Below are 14,691 nucleotides of genomic sequence, written 5' to 3' on the forward strand. Positions count from 1 at the left end.
GTGTCAAAATGGCAGACCTGGAGAGAGAAAGGCTTGGCTTCCGTCAGGAAGCAAATAGCTATTGAAACTTAGATTGACTTAGCTCAAAGTAATTAGCAAGTCTGTAAGAGAGGGGAACTAGGCCTTTCTCTGTCTAAAGTCAGATCTACATGATTAGATAAGCTAGCTAGGATAGTAGGAGGGGTCTACCATCCTGAAAGGATACACCTTGCCACACCTTGCTGGGGGAGGAACCTTACAGGGACAACAGAATTACGTAAACAAGATGGAGGTCATGGGTATAAAAAGTCTGGTCCACATGCTGTATCTTGGGGTGGTGAATTGGCTCGAACCCCCCCCCCATGCCATTCTGGCATGGGGCTGTAACTATCTTCTGTATTTCTATCTTTTTAATAAACTTCTTTAAATCTTCAGCAAGTGTCCGAGCTATGTATACTTATACTTAGCTCAGGACAAGAACCCGCGGTGTTTTTTTTTCTGTTTTTCTGGTTTTTGGGTTATGTTGTGGTTTGAGGGAAATTGTGTTCGGGACCCTAACAGGGGGTCCCCAGGGACAGTTTCCCCAAAACCATAATTCTCACAATCCGTAACAACACACACACACACAGACACACAATAAAAAAGGAAGAAAAGAAGGGCTGGAGATGTACTTTCAATGGTAGAGTACTTGCCTAGCATACACAAGGCCCTGAATTCAATTCTCAGTACTGCAAAAGTAAGTAAGTAAATAAAGAAATAATAAGCCAGGCGTGGTGGCGCACGCTTGTAATCCCCATGCTTAGGACGCTGAGACAGGAGGATCACACAGGTTCAAAGGCAGCCTCAGCAACTTAGTGAGACCCTGTTCCAAATAAAATATAAAATAGGTCTGTGAGGCCGGCCATGGTGGCACATGTTTGTAATCCCAGCATTCGGGAGGCTGAGACCGGAGGATCGCAGCTCACGGACAGCCTCAGCTACTTAGTGAGACCCTGTTTCAAAGTAAAAGAATAAAAAATTGGGCAGGGGGATGTAGCTCAGAGGTCAAATGCCTCTGGGTTCCATTCCAGACCTGCAAAAAAAAAAAAAAAGGTCTGTGAATATAGCCTGGAGGTAGAAAAGCCCCTGGGTTCCACCACCAGTACCACTAATAATAATAATAATAATAATAATAATAATAATAATAATAATAAATAACAATAAATAAATGTAAGCTGGCATGGTGGTGTATGCCTGTAATCCTAGTACTTAGGAGGCTGAGACAGGAGGATCCCATGTTCAAGGACAGCTTGAACAAGTAGTGAGACTTTCATCAACCTAGAGAGACCCTGTTTAAAAAAAAAAATAAAAAGAGCTGAGCTGGTGGTGCCCCTGGATTCAATCTTCAGTATCACATAAATAAATAAATAAATAGCCTGGTGTGGTGGTAAACGCTTGTAATCCCAGCATTCCGGAAAATGAGGCTATAGAATGGCGGTTCGCGGACAGCCTCAGCTACTTAGTGAGGTCCTCCACAACTTAGTGAGACCCTGTATCAAAATAAAGAATAAGGCCGGGCGTGGTGGCACACACTTGTAATCCCCGCGCTTGGGAGGCAGAGACAGGAGGACCGCACAGGTTCAAAGCCAGCCTCAGTAATGAGACCCTGTTTCCAAATAAAATATAAAATAGGTCTGGGAGTTTAGCCTGGAGGTAGAAAGCCTCTGGATTCCACTCCCAGGACCACCAATAAAAAATAATAATAATAAAAAATAAAAATAGGGAAGGAGGTGCACCTCAGAAGTCGAATGCCCTGGGTTCTATCCCCAGACCCACAAAATAAATAAATAAATAAATAAAATTTTATGTCATGGAACAGGTTCTGAAACAGAGAAAGGATATTTAGCAAAAACAAGGAAAAGTTGAATAAAGCATAATCTTTAGTTAATAATAATGCATCAATATCATAATGATGTCATGCTAATGTATAATGTGTAAGGCCTTATTTTTAAAAATATGTTTATTTGCTAACAGGCTCTCTCACTAAGTTGCAGAGGGCCTCATTAAGTAGCCGAGGCTGGCTTCAAACCTGCAATCTTCCTGTCTCAGCCTCCCAAGTACTGGGATTACAAGTGTGTACCAACAAGCCTGGCTTATTTTGTGTGTGTGTGTTGGGATGGAACCTAGGAACATTCTCCCTCTGAGGTACATCCCTAGCCCTCTGTTTTGTTTTGTTTTGAAACAGTGTCTTGCTAAATTGCTGAAAGCCTCACTAAGTTTCTGAGGCTGCCTTTAAACCTGTAATCCTGCTGGGCGTGGTGGACACGTTTGTAATCCCCGTGTTTGAGAGGCGGAGACAGGAGGATCGCGCAGGTTCGAAGCCAGCCGTGCTGGCCTAAGAGACCCTGTTTCCAAATAAAAAAACATATAAAAATAGGTCTGGGAGTGTAACCTGGAGGTAGAAGGGTTTCCAGGAACCCCAGTACCACACACACAAAAAAAACTGTAATCCTGTCTCAGCCTCCCAAGTACTGGGATTAGAAGTGTGTGTTACCATGTCTGGCTCTGTTGACAGTCTTCGTACAATTACTGAGGGCACTACACCGAGCTCAGACTATATTTATTTATTTTTACTTTTTGTTTGTGTATGTGTATATGTATGCATGTATGTATGTATTTTGTGGTACTGAAATGGGGGTTTCTTCTGAGCCCCCCAAGATGAAACGGGGGGTTTCCTGAGAAGAAACCTGGTGTTTCATCAAAGATGAAACGGAGTTTCTTGAGAAGAAATTCAACGTTTCCTTACCGGGTTCTTGTCTACGGTGAGCGAAGAATGACACCCACAGACCTCAGGAAGGGGAGTAAAAGGTTTATTGGAAGCAGCAGGGAATGAGGAAAGATGGCTGAACACCCCAAAGGGGCGGTCGGAACTCCTGGGGTCCAGCAGCTGCCTTCAGGACAATACTTGAGAGTAGCCGAAGTTGAATTGCCTTCAGTTGCAGGCTGCTTTCCTCCAGAATCCACGCAATCTGCCAGAAGGGAATAGGGAAAGTGGCCGAATACCCCAAAGGGGCTGTCGGGTCTCTGATGTCCAGTAGCTGCTTTTAGGTCACTACCCGAGTGTCGCCCGAGCCAAGTGCCGTCAGTTGCAAACTACTTTCTCCCAGAGTCCACGCGATCGGCCAGAAAAGAGGTGCAGGTCACCCCTAGGGGCCCTGGTCAGCCTTGATGTCCAGCAGAGGCCTTCAGGTCACTACCCAAGAGTATCCTGAGCCACGTGCCCTCAGATGCATTCTGCTTTCTCTCAGGGCTAACACGACCTGTGAGAGAGAGAATAACTCCCCCAAAGGGGAGGGGGTCCTGAGAGGGAAAAGCCCCATTTGCTGACCGCCTAGGGCCATTGCCTGACTGTTTGTAAGTCCTCTTTTGGTTAGGGTGACTTTGGGAATTCTGGGAAGCAGCTCTCAAGATTTGCATAGGGTATTTGCAAGTCCTTGAAGAATCTCTTTTCAGGAGTGCCAGACTTGCTCCAGGTTTTGGGGTCCTGGATTTGTTGATTAGTAAACCGATGGCTTTGTGAAGCTCTGGTCCTTCTTATCTCTGAGCCTTTGGAATTTCAGATATTTGTTGCCACTCAGGAAATTATCTTTTTCTACTGAGGCCTCTTCCCTATCTGCCTATTTCCTTTTACCTCCTCAGTACTGGGGATTGAATACAGGGACATTCTACCTTCAAGCTACACACCTCTACCCCTTTTTAATTTTTTGTTTTGAAACAGGTCTAAGTGGCTGAGTCTTGTTACTGGTTGAATCTGCCCTTGAACCTGTGATCCACCTGTCTCAGCCTCCCAAATGCTGGGATCAGAGGTGTGCACCACCAGGCCCAGCCTCATACTATCTTTATAATTTTACAATGTGGAGCTGGGCGTGGTGATGCTCACTTGTAATCCCAGTACTTGGAAAGCTAAGACGGGGGAATCGCAGATTCCTGGCCAGCCTCAGCTACTTGCAAGACCCTCTGTAACTTAGTGTAACTTATATAAAGAATAAGTCCAGTGTGGTGGTGCACACTTGTAATTCCAGTACTTGAGAGGCAGAGATGAAGGATCGCAGGTCCATGGCTAGCCTTAGATACTTAGTGAGACCCTCTGAATTTAGTGAGACCCTGTTTCAAAATAAGGAATAAAAAAATAGAGCTGGGCATGGGGGCACATGCTTGTAATCCCAACATTCTGGAGGCTGAGACAGGAGTATTGCAGTTTGCGGACAGCCTCAGCTATTTAGTGAGGCCATTTGCAACTCAGTGAGACCCTGTTTCAAAACAAAGAATAAAAAATAGAGCTGGAGGTGTAGCTTGGAGGTAAAATGTCTGGGTTCAATCCCTAGCACTACACACACACACACACACACACACACACACACACACAAACAAGGCCTAGGATGGGGTGTAGCTCATCAGTAGAGTGCCCAGGCTCAACCCTCAGTACCACAAAAATAAACTTTATAATGTTCAGAAAATTAAGATGTTCAGCCGGGCGTGGTGGCACTCGTGTGTAATCCCCATGCTTGGGAGGCTGAGACAGGAGGGTCGGGCAGGTTCGAAGCCAGCCTCAGCTGGTTTAAGGAACCCTGTTTCCAAATAAAATATAAAATAGGTCTGGGAGTGTAGCCCGGAGGTAGAAGGCCCCTGGGTTCCATTCCCAGTACCACAAAAAAAAAAAAGAAAGAAAATTAAGATGTTCGGTAAACTACTCTAAAAACTAAGCTAACTTTATAAAATCTGCGCCTTAAAAGCCAGCTATCTGCCAGGCGTGGTGGCGCACACTTGTAATCCCCGCACTTGGGAGGCAGAGACAGGAGGATTGCGCCAGGTTCGAAGTCAGCCTTGCTGGCCTAAGAGGCCCTGTTTCCAAATAAAAATATATATTAAAAAAAATAGGTCTGGGAGTGAAGCCCGGAGGTAGAAGGGTTTCCAGGAACCCCAGTACCACCAAAAAAAAAAAAAAAAAAGCCAGCTATCTGCCAGGCATGGTGGCACACGCTTGTAATCCCTCTGCTTAGGAGGTGGAGACAGGAGGATCGCTCAGGTTTGAAGCCAGCTCGCTGGCTTAAGAGACCCTATTTCCAAAAAAATATAAAATAGGTCTGGGAGTGTAACCCAGAGATAGAAGTGTTCCATCATCCAGTACCACCAAAAAAACAAAAATAAATAAATAAATAAACAAAACAAGCCAGCTATCTCCAGGGCATCTGGTGTTCAAGATAAAAGGCTGAAGTCAGTGGGTCTAAAGCTCAGGCACACAGTCAGAGGACTTGATGAAACGCAGACCACCTAAGTCTCCATCTCCAGAGCTTGTTATTGTGGTTTAGAATGGGACTACATAAAGTTCCCAGGTACTGCTCTGGTTGCTGCTGCTCAGGGACCACACTTTCTAGAACCTCAGGGGTTTAACTTGAGATTTAAAACTATAATAACATCTCATCCCCCAGCAGGTGGGGCAATTGGGTAGTGTGTCTTGGAAATTTTCTGCAAACTCTTTCAGGGCTCCCCCTGCAGCGGTAAAGAGCCCTATTACCTGCTTTACTTTACCCTCCACCCCCAAAGGATGCCCCTCCTGCCTCATCCTGTGTATCCATTGACCTAGCAATACACTGGTGAAATAGACACAATTCAGATCTGGCCCCCAGGTCTCCCAGATGTGTCTAGAAGTAGTGACACCCTATCAGCAGCAAGCACACATACAACCCAGGAAGAAATCAGAGCAATAATAACTAACCAAAAAGGGAGGAGGGAGGGCGTAAATGATTGGAGAACAAGAGTGGCTAAACGTGAAGAATCTGGAAACGCTTCATGGACCAGATGACCCTCCATAAGTTGAGAGTGACTTGGAAGCCAGGTGCAGCTGCTGGGATTCGAGTTATTTGTGAGGCTGAGATAGGATTGCAGTGCTGAGGGCAGCCTCAGCAATTTAGCGAGACTGTTTCCAAATAAAACACCGCTTGGGGGTATAGCTCAAAGGTAGAATGCCCCTGGGTTCAATCCCTAGTACCATAAAAAGTGAATGAATGAGAACTGGGCGTGGTGGCGCACGCTTGTCATCCCAGCATTCCGGAGGTTGAGACTGGAGGATCGCGGTTTGCAGACAGCCTCAGAAACTTAGTGAGGCCCTCCGCAAATTGGCGAGACCCTGTTTCAAAATAAAGAATAGAGCCGGGCGTGGTGGCGCATGCTTGTAATCCCTGCGCTTGGGAGGCTGAGACAGGACAATGGAGCAGGTTCCAAGCCAGCCTCCGCTGGTTTAAGAGACCCTGTCTCCAAATAAAAAATATAAAATAGATCTGGGAGTGTAGCCCGGAGGTAGAAGGCCCCTGGGTTCCATCCCCAGTACCACAGAAAGAAAGAAAGAAAGAAAGAAAGAAAGAAAGAAAGAAAGAAAGAAAGAAAGAAAGAAAGAAAGAAAAAAAATGGTGCAGGGATTGTAGGTCGGAGGTCGAATGCTCCTGGGTTCCATCCCAAGACCCGCAAAAAAGAAAGAAAGAAAGAAAGAAAGAAAGAAAGAAAGAAAGAAAGAAAGAAAGAAAGAAAGAAAGAAAGAAAATGGTGCAGGGATTGTAGGTCGGAGGTCGAATACTCCTGGGTTCCATCCCAAGACCCGCAAAAGAAAGAAAGAAAGAAAGAAAGAAAGAAAGAAAGAAAGAAAGAAAGAAAGAAAGAAAGAAAGAGAAAGAAAGAAAGAAAGAAAGGAAGACAGGGCAGGAGGTGTAGCTCAGAGGTCGAATGCCCCTGAGTTCCACCCTCAGACTCGCAAAAAAAAAAAAAAAAAAAAAGAATAAACAAATAAAGGAGGTTCTGGGGGTGTAATTCAGAGGTAGAATGTCCCCAAGTTCAATCCCAAATACTAAAAGAAAACAGCTCCTGACTTTTCAGGAAAGATGATTGTTGGCTATATAGTACAAGCCCAACACTTCCTCTGGAGTATATACAACAAATACTATCATTCTTATTTTGCAAGGGAGCTGTGAGATGTTAGGAACTTGTCCAAATTCACCCAGATGTTGAACCGGAAGACCCAAAGTGGGACTCTTAAGTGTGGTAGCTAGGAGACTCCCACCTCTTCCTCCCAGGTGGCATCCCTCCCTCTGCCTTTCTCTAAGCCTTGTCTCACAACAGCTAGCATCCTACCTAGTCTCTTTTTCTCGGAAGTTCGATTAACCAGACACAAAAGCAAGAGCAGAGCTGGGCGTGGTGGCGCACGCTTGTAATCCCCGCGCTTGGGAGGCTGAGACAGGAGGATTGCGCAGGTTCGAAGCCAGCCTCAGCTACTTAAGTGAGGCTCTCAGCAACTTAGCGAGACTCTGTTTCCAAATAAAATATAAAATAGGTCTGGGAGTATAGCCCGGAGGTAGAAAGCCTCTGGGTTCCACCCCCAGTACCACACACACACACACACACACACACACACACACAAAATAAATAAATAAATAAACGAAAAATAAAGTATAAAATAGGTCTGGGAGTATAGCCTGGAGGTAGAAAAGCCCCTGGGTTCCACCTCCAGTACTACCAAAAAAAAAAAAAAAAAAAAAAAAATGAGCTAGAGCAGGATTCCATAAAAATCAAGCTCTCCAGGCACTTGCTGGCTGTTACTTCAGCCTAGCTGCAGAGGGATTCAGATCCCCGCGTGGCTTGCGGCTGCCCTCTCCTCCACCACGTTGTTCCACCTCCAGTACTACCAAAAAAAAAAAAAAAAAAAAAAAAGAAAAAGAAAATGAGCTAGAGCAGGATTCCATAAAAATCAAGCTCTCCAGGCACTTGCTGGCTGTTACTTCAGCCTAGCTGCAGAGGAATCCAGATCCCCGCGTGGCTTGCGGCTGCCCTCTCCTCCACCACGTTGCCTTCGGGGTCAAAAGAGCTTAAGAATTTTTTTTTTTTTTTTTTTTTTTTTTTTTTTTGCGGGTCTGGGGATGGAACCCAGGGACATTCGACCTCCGAGCTACACCCCCTGCCCTATTTTTTATTCTTTATTTTGAAACCAGGTCTCACTGAGTTGCAGAGGGCCTCACTAAGTAGCTGAGGCTGTCCGCGAACCGCGATCCTCCGGTCTCAGCCTCCCAAATGCTGGGATTACAAGCGTGCGCCACCACGCCCGGTTTAGAGCTTAAGAATTTAACTGAGTTCCCTCGCTAGCCTTCGGGCCTTCAGGCCTTCCTCCTAGGGCGGCAACCAGCCACGCCCTGGCGCGAGAACCGACGCACACCGCCTCCGGCCTCCGGAGACAGGTCCCCGGAAGGTGCGTCCCATCCCCGTCCCATCCCCCGCGGGCGCGGCCGCAGCATCCGCTCCCCGCAGGAGCCCGCGGCGCTGGGCGTGGATGCGATGAGGCAATTCCACCCCGAGATGACCCGGGACAGAGGATGCGCGAAGGAGCCCTGTGCCTGCAAGGAATGCTGTCGCCACGGGGGAGCGTGCGGCCTCCGCAGGCACCCAGGAACCGGGTGTCCAGACTCCCCGTCCCCAGGGTGCCCTCCCCGGGCCCCGTCCGCCCTCCGCCCTCCGCCCTCCGCCCCGCGGCTGGGACCGGGAGAGTTAATCCAACCGCCCCTGCGGATTCTGGGGGCCGGAGCGCCGAGAGCGCCTCCCATTGGCCGCGAAGCCGGCTCGATGCTGATTGGCTGAGGCTCCCCGCTGCGCCTCTCCGAGGCTTCCCATTGGTGCCACGCTCCAGTGACTGGAGTGTGGCGGTCCGGCCTCCCCGGGCTGCCCCGGGTGAAGGTGCTGCGGGCTCCGGTAGCTACTTTGGGACGGTCTTCCCGGGTCTGACCCCCCCGACTTCCTTCCCGATCTAGCTCTCGCGGCGGTCTCAGGGACATCCCGGATCTTCTCCCGGATCCCTTTTCTTCCTGCTGTTTTTCTTCCTTTCTGCCTCTCCGGCGTCCATCTCCCAACTCCTCTCCTCTCACTTACCTCCTCTATTCCCCGACCCCCGACCCCCGGAGCTCGCCACCCTGAGCATCCCGCCTGCCACCTCCTGACCTCTCGGATCCCTTGGCCCTGACACCTCCTGACCTCTCAGGTCCCTTGGCCCTGACACAGCCTTCTCGTCCGACTCTACTACACTCCCCTTTCTTCCTCTTTCTCAGCTCCCGACCCCCAAACCCCGGCTAACCCTTGACTTCTTGACGTTTGGCCCTGACACTTGACGCTAGCCCTCTAGATTCTTACCTCTTGCAGCGGAGCCCTTCCGCTGACTTCTGAACCCCTCCTCTCGAAGGCTACCATGGACTTCTTGTTGAGTGGTCTGGCAGCCTGCGGGGCCTGTGTGTTCACCAATCCCCTGGAGGTCGTAAAGACCAGGATGCAGCTGCAGGGAGAACTGCAAGCCCCTGGCACCTACCGGCGGCACTACCGAAACGTCTTCCATGCCTTCTTCACTATCGGCAAGGTGGATGGCCTGGCTGCCCTGCAGAAGGGCTTGGCCCCTGCCCTCGCGTACCAGTTCCTGATGAATGGCATCCGGCTGGGCACCTATGGGCTAGCTGAGGCCAGGGGTTACCTGCACACTGACGAAGGCACCCTCAGTCCCACCCGCAGCGCAGTGACGGGGGCCTTGGCTGGGGCCATGGGAGCCTACTTGGGGAGCCCCATCTACATGGTAAGGAGCGGGGTCTTGCCTGAGGCCTTCAGGGAAGGCCCTCCGGTAGGGTGGGAGCTTGGTCCTTCACATGCGTGTAGGCCGCAGGGTGCTGGGCATTAGGAAAGTGCTGGCATGCTGTAGCGGCCTCTGATCTGCCCCTAGGCATACCCATCCAATGGGTATGCAATTGAGTGTGTTATGAAATTGTGGGCTTTGAAATCAGCCTTTCTGGAACTCAGCTCCTGACTTTGAAAATTCCTCATTGTCGAGCTTGTCCTATGTGTGTAAAAACAGGGAGTATTGTAGTTTTTTTCTTTTTCTTTTTTTGGTGGTACTAGGGGTGGAACCCAGGGGCTTTTCTACCTCCCAGACCTACTTTATTTTTTATTTGGAAACAGGGTCTCACTAAGTTGCCGAGAGCCTCACTCAGTAGCTGAGGCTGGCTTTGAACCTGCGCGATCCTCCTGTCTCAGCCTCCCAAGCGCGGGGATTACAAGCGTGTGGTGCCCTTTTTGAGTGGTTATTGGGAAGACTGAGGAAGACCAATGAGAGAGTACCTGTGAAGTGCTAGTATACATCCTGACAGACAGTAAACACTTGCCGGCACTGCTTTTATTATTTTATGGTTATTACCTGATATCGAGGTTCAGTTTGTATAGAGGAAGATGAGGAATTTGAGTCACATACAGTAGCAAGTGTAGGGACCAGGCAGGTCCTGGGCAACACAGAATTACAACTTCACAGTCTGCTCCTTTGAGTTATTAGATATAGGTGAGGGGTTAAGAGCCTGAGGCCCAGAGTCGGGTCCAGGTCCCACACCTGCTTACTGTAGGGAGTGGGTCTTGCTTAGTTTAGCTGACAGAGTAGAAGGCAGTATGTTCTGCAGAAAGCGAAGCAACCTGGTCTCCTTTACAGGGTGTAAGACTCAAGGACAGTGGCCTGGTCAAAGTCAGCTGAATAGATGGGGTTCCTGGGATCCAGAGAATATGTTTAGGGAATCTGCTCTGGGAATGGGAACTTATAAAAAAGAGGCTGGACATCTAGATCTTGCCTAACATGAAATCTTAAGAAATACTTCGATTCTCTAACCTCTCCAATTCCCCCTCCCCGGCCCCAAGGGAAGGAGGATGTGGGGGGGGGGCGGGAGATCCGTCTCTGGGGCCTGGAGCCAAGGGACGCAGTGTCTCGTGACCAATGCGTTATGTGGGAACAATAATTAATCAGATTAGAAGGGTATTTATTGCTTTACATCCTAGAGGAAGTGCAAGGGGGTCAGGCATCGGGGCTCTAAGGTGGAAGCGTGCCAGTGGGGCAAAGGCTGTGATCCTCTCTTATCCCCAGGTGAAGACACACTTGCAGGCACAGGCAGCCTCTGAAATTGCTGTAGGGCACCAGTATAAGCACCAGGTGAGGGTTCCCCAAACCCACTGGAGTGCCCATCCTCTCCCCCTTGCTCCCGGCAGCTCCAGCCCCGGCCGCTGCACCGCTCAACCCGTCCTTCCAGCCCCTCTGACCCTGCAGCCCACCTAGACCCTGTTCCTCCAACCTTCAGTGCCTGTTTCTCCTTCCCCGTTCTCCCGACCTGCTAAAGGCCCTCACTTCTGTCCAGCCGGCGCCTACCCTGGGGTGGCAAAGGGTGGCAGAAACCTGATGGCCCCGTATTCTGCTTCTAAACTCATACTGAACCAGTTGTCTGGACAACAGGTGCATTTTAAGGACCCGTCCCTGATAGTGTTAGGAGGTGGAAGCCCCTGATGCTGGGGTAGCTAAACCCCACCCCATGGTCTTCCCCTACCAGGGCATGTTTCGGGCGCTCATCGAGATTGGCCAGAAACATGGTCTGGTGGGGTTGTGGCGTGGGGCCTTGGGCGGCCTGCCCCGCGTTATCACCGGTTCCTCCACCCAGCTGTGCACCTTCTCATCCACCAAGGACCTCTTGAGCCAGTGGGAGGTACTGCCCGGGAAGGGGGCGGGGCAGGGGCGGCGGGGGAGGTGGGTCCTAGAGGGGACAGTGCCAACAGCTGAGTGTGAGGGTCAGCAGAAGACTCAGCGACGCCTCCGTGTTCCCAAGGCTCTCTTGCCACTTCCTCCCAGAGTCCAGAGTGGGCACGTGAGCCTTTAGCAATAGCCTTCCTCCTCCCCGGCGGGTCTGTCCGCTCCCTGAGCAGCCAGCTCTCTGTTCTCTGGGGCAGGGCAGGGCAGGGCAGGGACGGGCCGAGCAGGGCAGGGCAGGGCAGGGCCGAGCCTGTCCTGCAGGTAGAATGACTTGCCGATCATCCCTCTTTGTCTCTCTCCCTGTAGATTTTTCCCCCGCAGAGCTGGAAGGTGGCTCTGGCAGCTGCTATGGTGAGCGGCATCGCTGTGGTCCTGGCCATGACACCCTTCGACGTGGCCAGCACAAGGCTCTACAACCAGCCCACAGACGCGCAGGGCAAGGTAAGGGAGTGCTCAGGGTGCAACAGGCACGGACTGTCTGGGGGGCGGGGGAGCAGATTGTGGGGACAGGTGAACAGCCTCCCATGCAGCCTGCAGAGGTAAAGCCCCGGCTGCACTGACAAGCTTCTTTCCTGCTTTCCCTCCCTCTTCGACATGCTCCAGGGCCTCATGTACCGGGGGATCCTGGACGCTCTGCTGCAGACAGCTCGGACAGAGGGCATTTTTGGAATGTACAAGGGTATAGGTGCCTCCTACTTCCGCCTCGGGCCCCACACCATCCTCTCCCTCTTCTTCTGGGACCAGCTGCGTAGCCTCTACTACGCGTACACTAAATAACAGCCACTTTCTCGCACCCCACCGAATCGATACTCCAGAGACTTTTGCCTCCACTTCTAGGTCCTGATGACTACTGATTGTGTGGCTTTTCATCCGTCTAAGGGGGACAGCCAACCCCACTCCCTGTTTGCTCTCAGGGCTCAATCACTACAAGCTGTAGTTTTCCTCCCTTCCTTGGGTGTTCCTCTAAAACTCCCCACCTGTCTCCCTGTGCACATCACACCCCTCTCAGGCCCGAATCAGTCACCCAAAGTCTCTCTCTCTTCCCTCTTTCCACTGCCAGTCTTGGGTCCCTCCTGTTTCCACGCACAGCTTTAAACTCTCCCCTCCAAGACCAAAGGGAATGCGAGGGACCCAGATATCTTGTTAGATTCAAAGGAAATTATATTGGTTATAAAGCAAGTTTATTTCTGCAGAGAGGATGTGTCTTGTGTTTTGCACAGGGAAAGAAGTAAGAAGAAACCCAGGTATTGAACCTCTTTTTCCTCTTCCCAGAATTGGGTCCCTAAGTCCTCAGCAGCAACAGCAGCAGCAGTGCTTCAGAATCTTTACTGGGAATCAAAGATGTTGGGATCGTGGAGGGTCAGACTGGTCACCAGCTGTTCAAAGTCACCCAGGCTCCAGGGTGGAGGTGACAGGTTTCCAGGGCCAAGAGATGACCTGTTGTCAGGGCTGGTGGGGTGGAGGTACAGAGAGAGAAAAAAACTTCACCCTGGGCCGAGGTTTGGCAGATCCCTACTTCCTGTTCCCCAGAGGACCTTGGTACTTGTGACCCCAACTCTGGCCCCACCAGCCAGCCTAGCCTCCCTGTCCTGCCCAACCCAGCCTAATTCCCTTGGGAGAGCCAGTAGTCATGCATGAGACCCCCGCCACCCCCCACCCTGCCCTGCCCTTCCTCCTTACGGGGGCTGATTGAAGGTGAGCAAGAGATCAGTCTGGTACTGGGGCAGCCGCAGCAGGGCCTGATGCACTGTCACATCCTTTGCTACCTACAGGGATCAGAGTCCAGATGCTTACCTGAACCCTAGGACCACCTCCAGACCCAGGGCATCTCAAGCTCCCTGGCCCTCACCTGCTGGTTTTCCTTTGCTATCTGCTGTTTGCCAGAAAGGACCCAGGCTTCTGAACAGCAGCCCCCCATGGCCAGGTTCTCCAAACAGAGGGGCTTCACAGACTCCACCTGCAGAGCCCTAGCCCCCTGCACCCCTCCAACATCCTCAAAATGGTACCTGGGATAGGAAGGCAGGGTCAGGGAGGGGCATCTCTCAATGCCCCCACCCCTGAGCATCTTTAAGCTTGGCTCACCCAGGGCAGGACGGTATCGCCCTTGGAGTGATCCCGCGTAACCGCCCGCCCGCGGGCCCCGCCCACTTCCTCGGCTCCGGCCCTCCCATTGGCCAGCCGCGGCTCCTCGCCGCGCAGCCGGCCCGCCCATTGGCCAGCCGCGGTTCCTCACCGCGCAGCCGCTGCGCCCTGCACGTGGGCCTGCAACTCCAGAAGTTCCACGATCAGGCTCTGGTCGGTCATGGGGTGGCAGAAAACTTCTTGGTTGTCTGGGACCGGCCGGAGGTCGCTGGAGAGAAGTGAGGCAGACCCTGGTCGACTCTGGCTTCTTCCCAACCCACCCTGTCGGCCTCCACTGGGCGCCTGCACTTTTTCTCACCTTACATCAATGGCCCCAGTGGGGAGGATGGTAGAGAAGGCGCCCCCGAACAATGGGCAGTTTCTTGTGGGCTCCATGGGCCTAGGGCTAGGGTCTGGGCTTTAAAGAGATTTAAAAGAAACCCATACGGGGCCGCGTGACATCGCCTCCCTGGGTTTCACAGCCGCCACCACCTCCGCCTCCCGACTTGCTTAGCTCCTGGGCTCTTTAAGGTTTGGCCCCGCCCCGCACCCGCGCTGGCCAATCGACGCCCGGGCTTTGGGGGCGGAGCCAGGGGCTCTTCCGCGGCGCTGGGCGGGGCCGCTGGGTCCTGCGGGCTCCTCACGAGCATCTCTGCCTGGGATTTGTGACGCCCGCGGCTGTCACTAACTAGCATCCGCCCTTTCTCTTTTAAAGGGACATCACCTTCCAAGAAGGTGTCTTGAGACCCTCCTGAAGGACAGTGGCCCCTCTAAGGGGCCCACTTCAGGGTGGGGTCTCTGAGTCAGGGGGGAATGGTTTCAGAGTGTTCTTGGGGCCTCTTGGCTGCCAACCAGACCATTAATTCCCCCGTCTCACGCTGGGAATTAGGGAAACTGTAGGGCCAGGTGTGGGTCTCGGTTAGGATTCCGACCTCAAGCCTTCCTGAAAGCGACACTCAACCTGAAGATTATAAATCTAATCC

The 14,691-nt window shown here is 51.4% G+C and overlaps 2 protein-coding genes across 4 annotated transcripts; one reads left to right on the forward strand and one right to left on the reverse strand.

Annotated features, from left to right (window-relative positions):
• Positions 1 to 9,235: 9,235 nt before the first annotated feature.
• On the forward strand, positions 9,236 to 12,364 carry SLC25A35 (solute carrier family 25 member 35; the record flags this gene model as incomplete). 2 transcript variants are annotated; one of them, XM_080712790.1, is made up of 5 exons in its annotated part: positions 9,236 to 9,610; positions 10,934 to 10,999; positions 11,391 to 11,543; positions 11,894 to 12,028; positions 12,191 to 12,364. In XM_080712790.1, 5 exons carry the CDS (start codon positions 9,236 to 9,238, stop codon positions 12,362 to 12,364), a joined length of 903 nt encoding a protein of 300 aa, XP_080568916.1. The 2 variants fall into 2 exon arrangements, with proteins under 2 accessions (XP_080568916.1, XP_080568917.1); XM_080712791.1 differs by lacking the exon at positions 10,934 to 10,999.
• Positions 12,365 to 12,912: 548 nt separating this feature from the next.
• Positions 12,913 to 14,113, reverse strand: RANGRF (RAN guanine nucleotide release factor; the record flags this gene model as incomplete). 2 transcript variants are annotated; one of them, XM_080712793.1, is made up of 5 exons in its annotated part: positions 12,913 to 13,036; positions 13,268 to 13,353; positions 13,437 to 13,593; positions 13,821 to 13,937; positions 14,028 to 14,113. In XM_080712793.1, the coding sequence occupies 5 exons, from the start codon at positions 14,102 to 14,104 to the stop codon at positions 12,913 to 12,915; spliced, it is 561 nt and encodes a 186-aa protein (XP_080568919.1). The 2 variants fall into 2 exon arrangements, with proteins under 2 accessions (XP_080568919.1, XP_080568918.1); XM_080712792.1 differs by having other exon boundaries at positions 13,268 to 13,344; positions 14,028 to 14,104.
• Positions 14,114 to 14,691: the final 578 nt, after the last annotated feature.

This window comes from Muscardinus avellanarius (assembly GCF_963383645.1).
Source record: "Muscardinus avellanarius genome assembly, chromosome: 16".
NCBI classification, from domain to species: Eukaryota; Metazoa; Chordata; class Mammalia; order Rodentia; family Gliridae; genus Muscardinus; species Muscardinus avellanarius.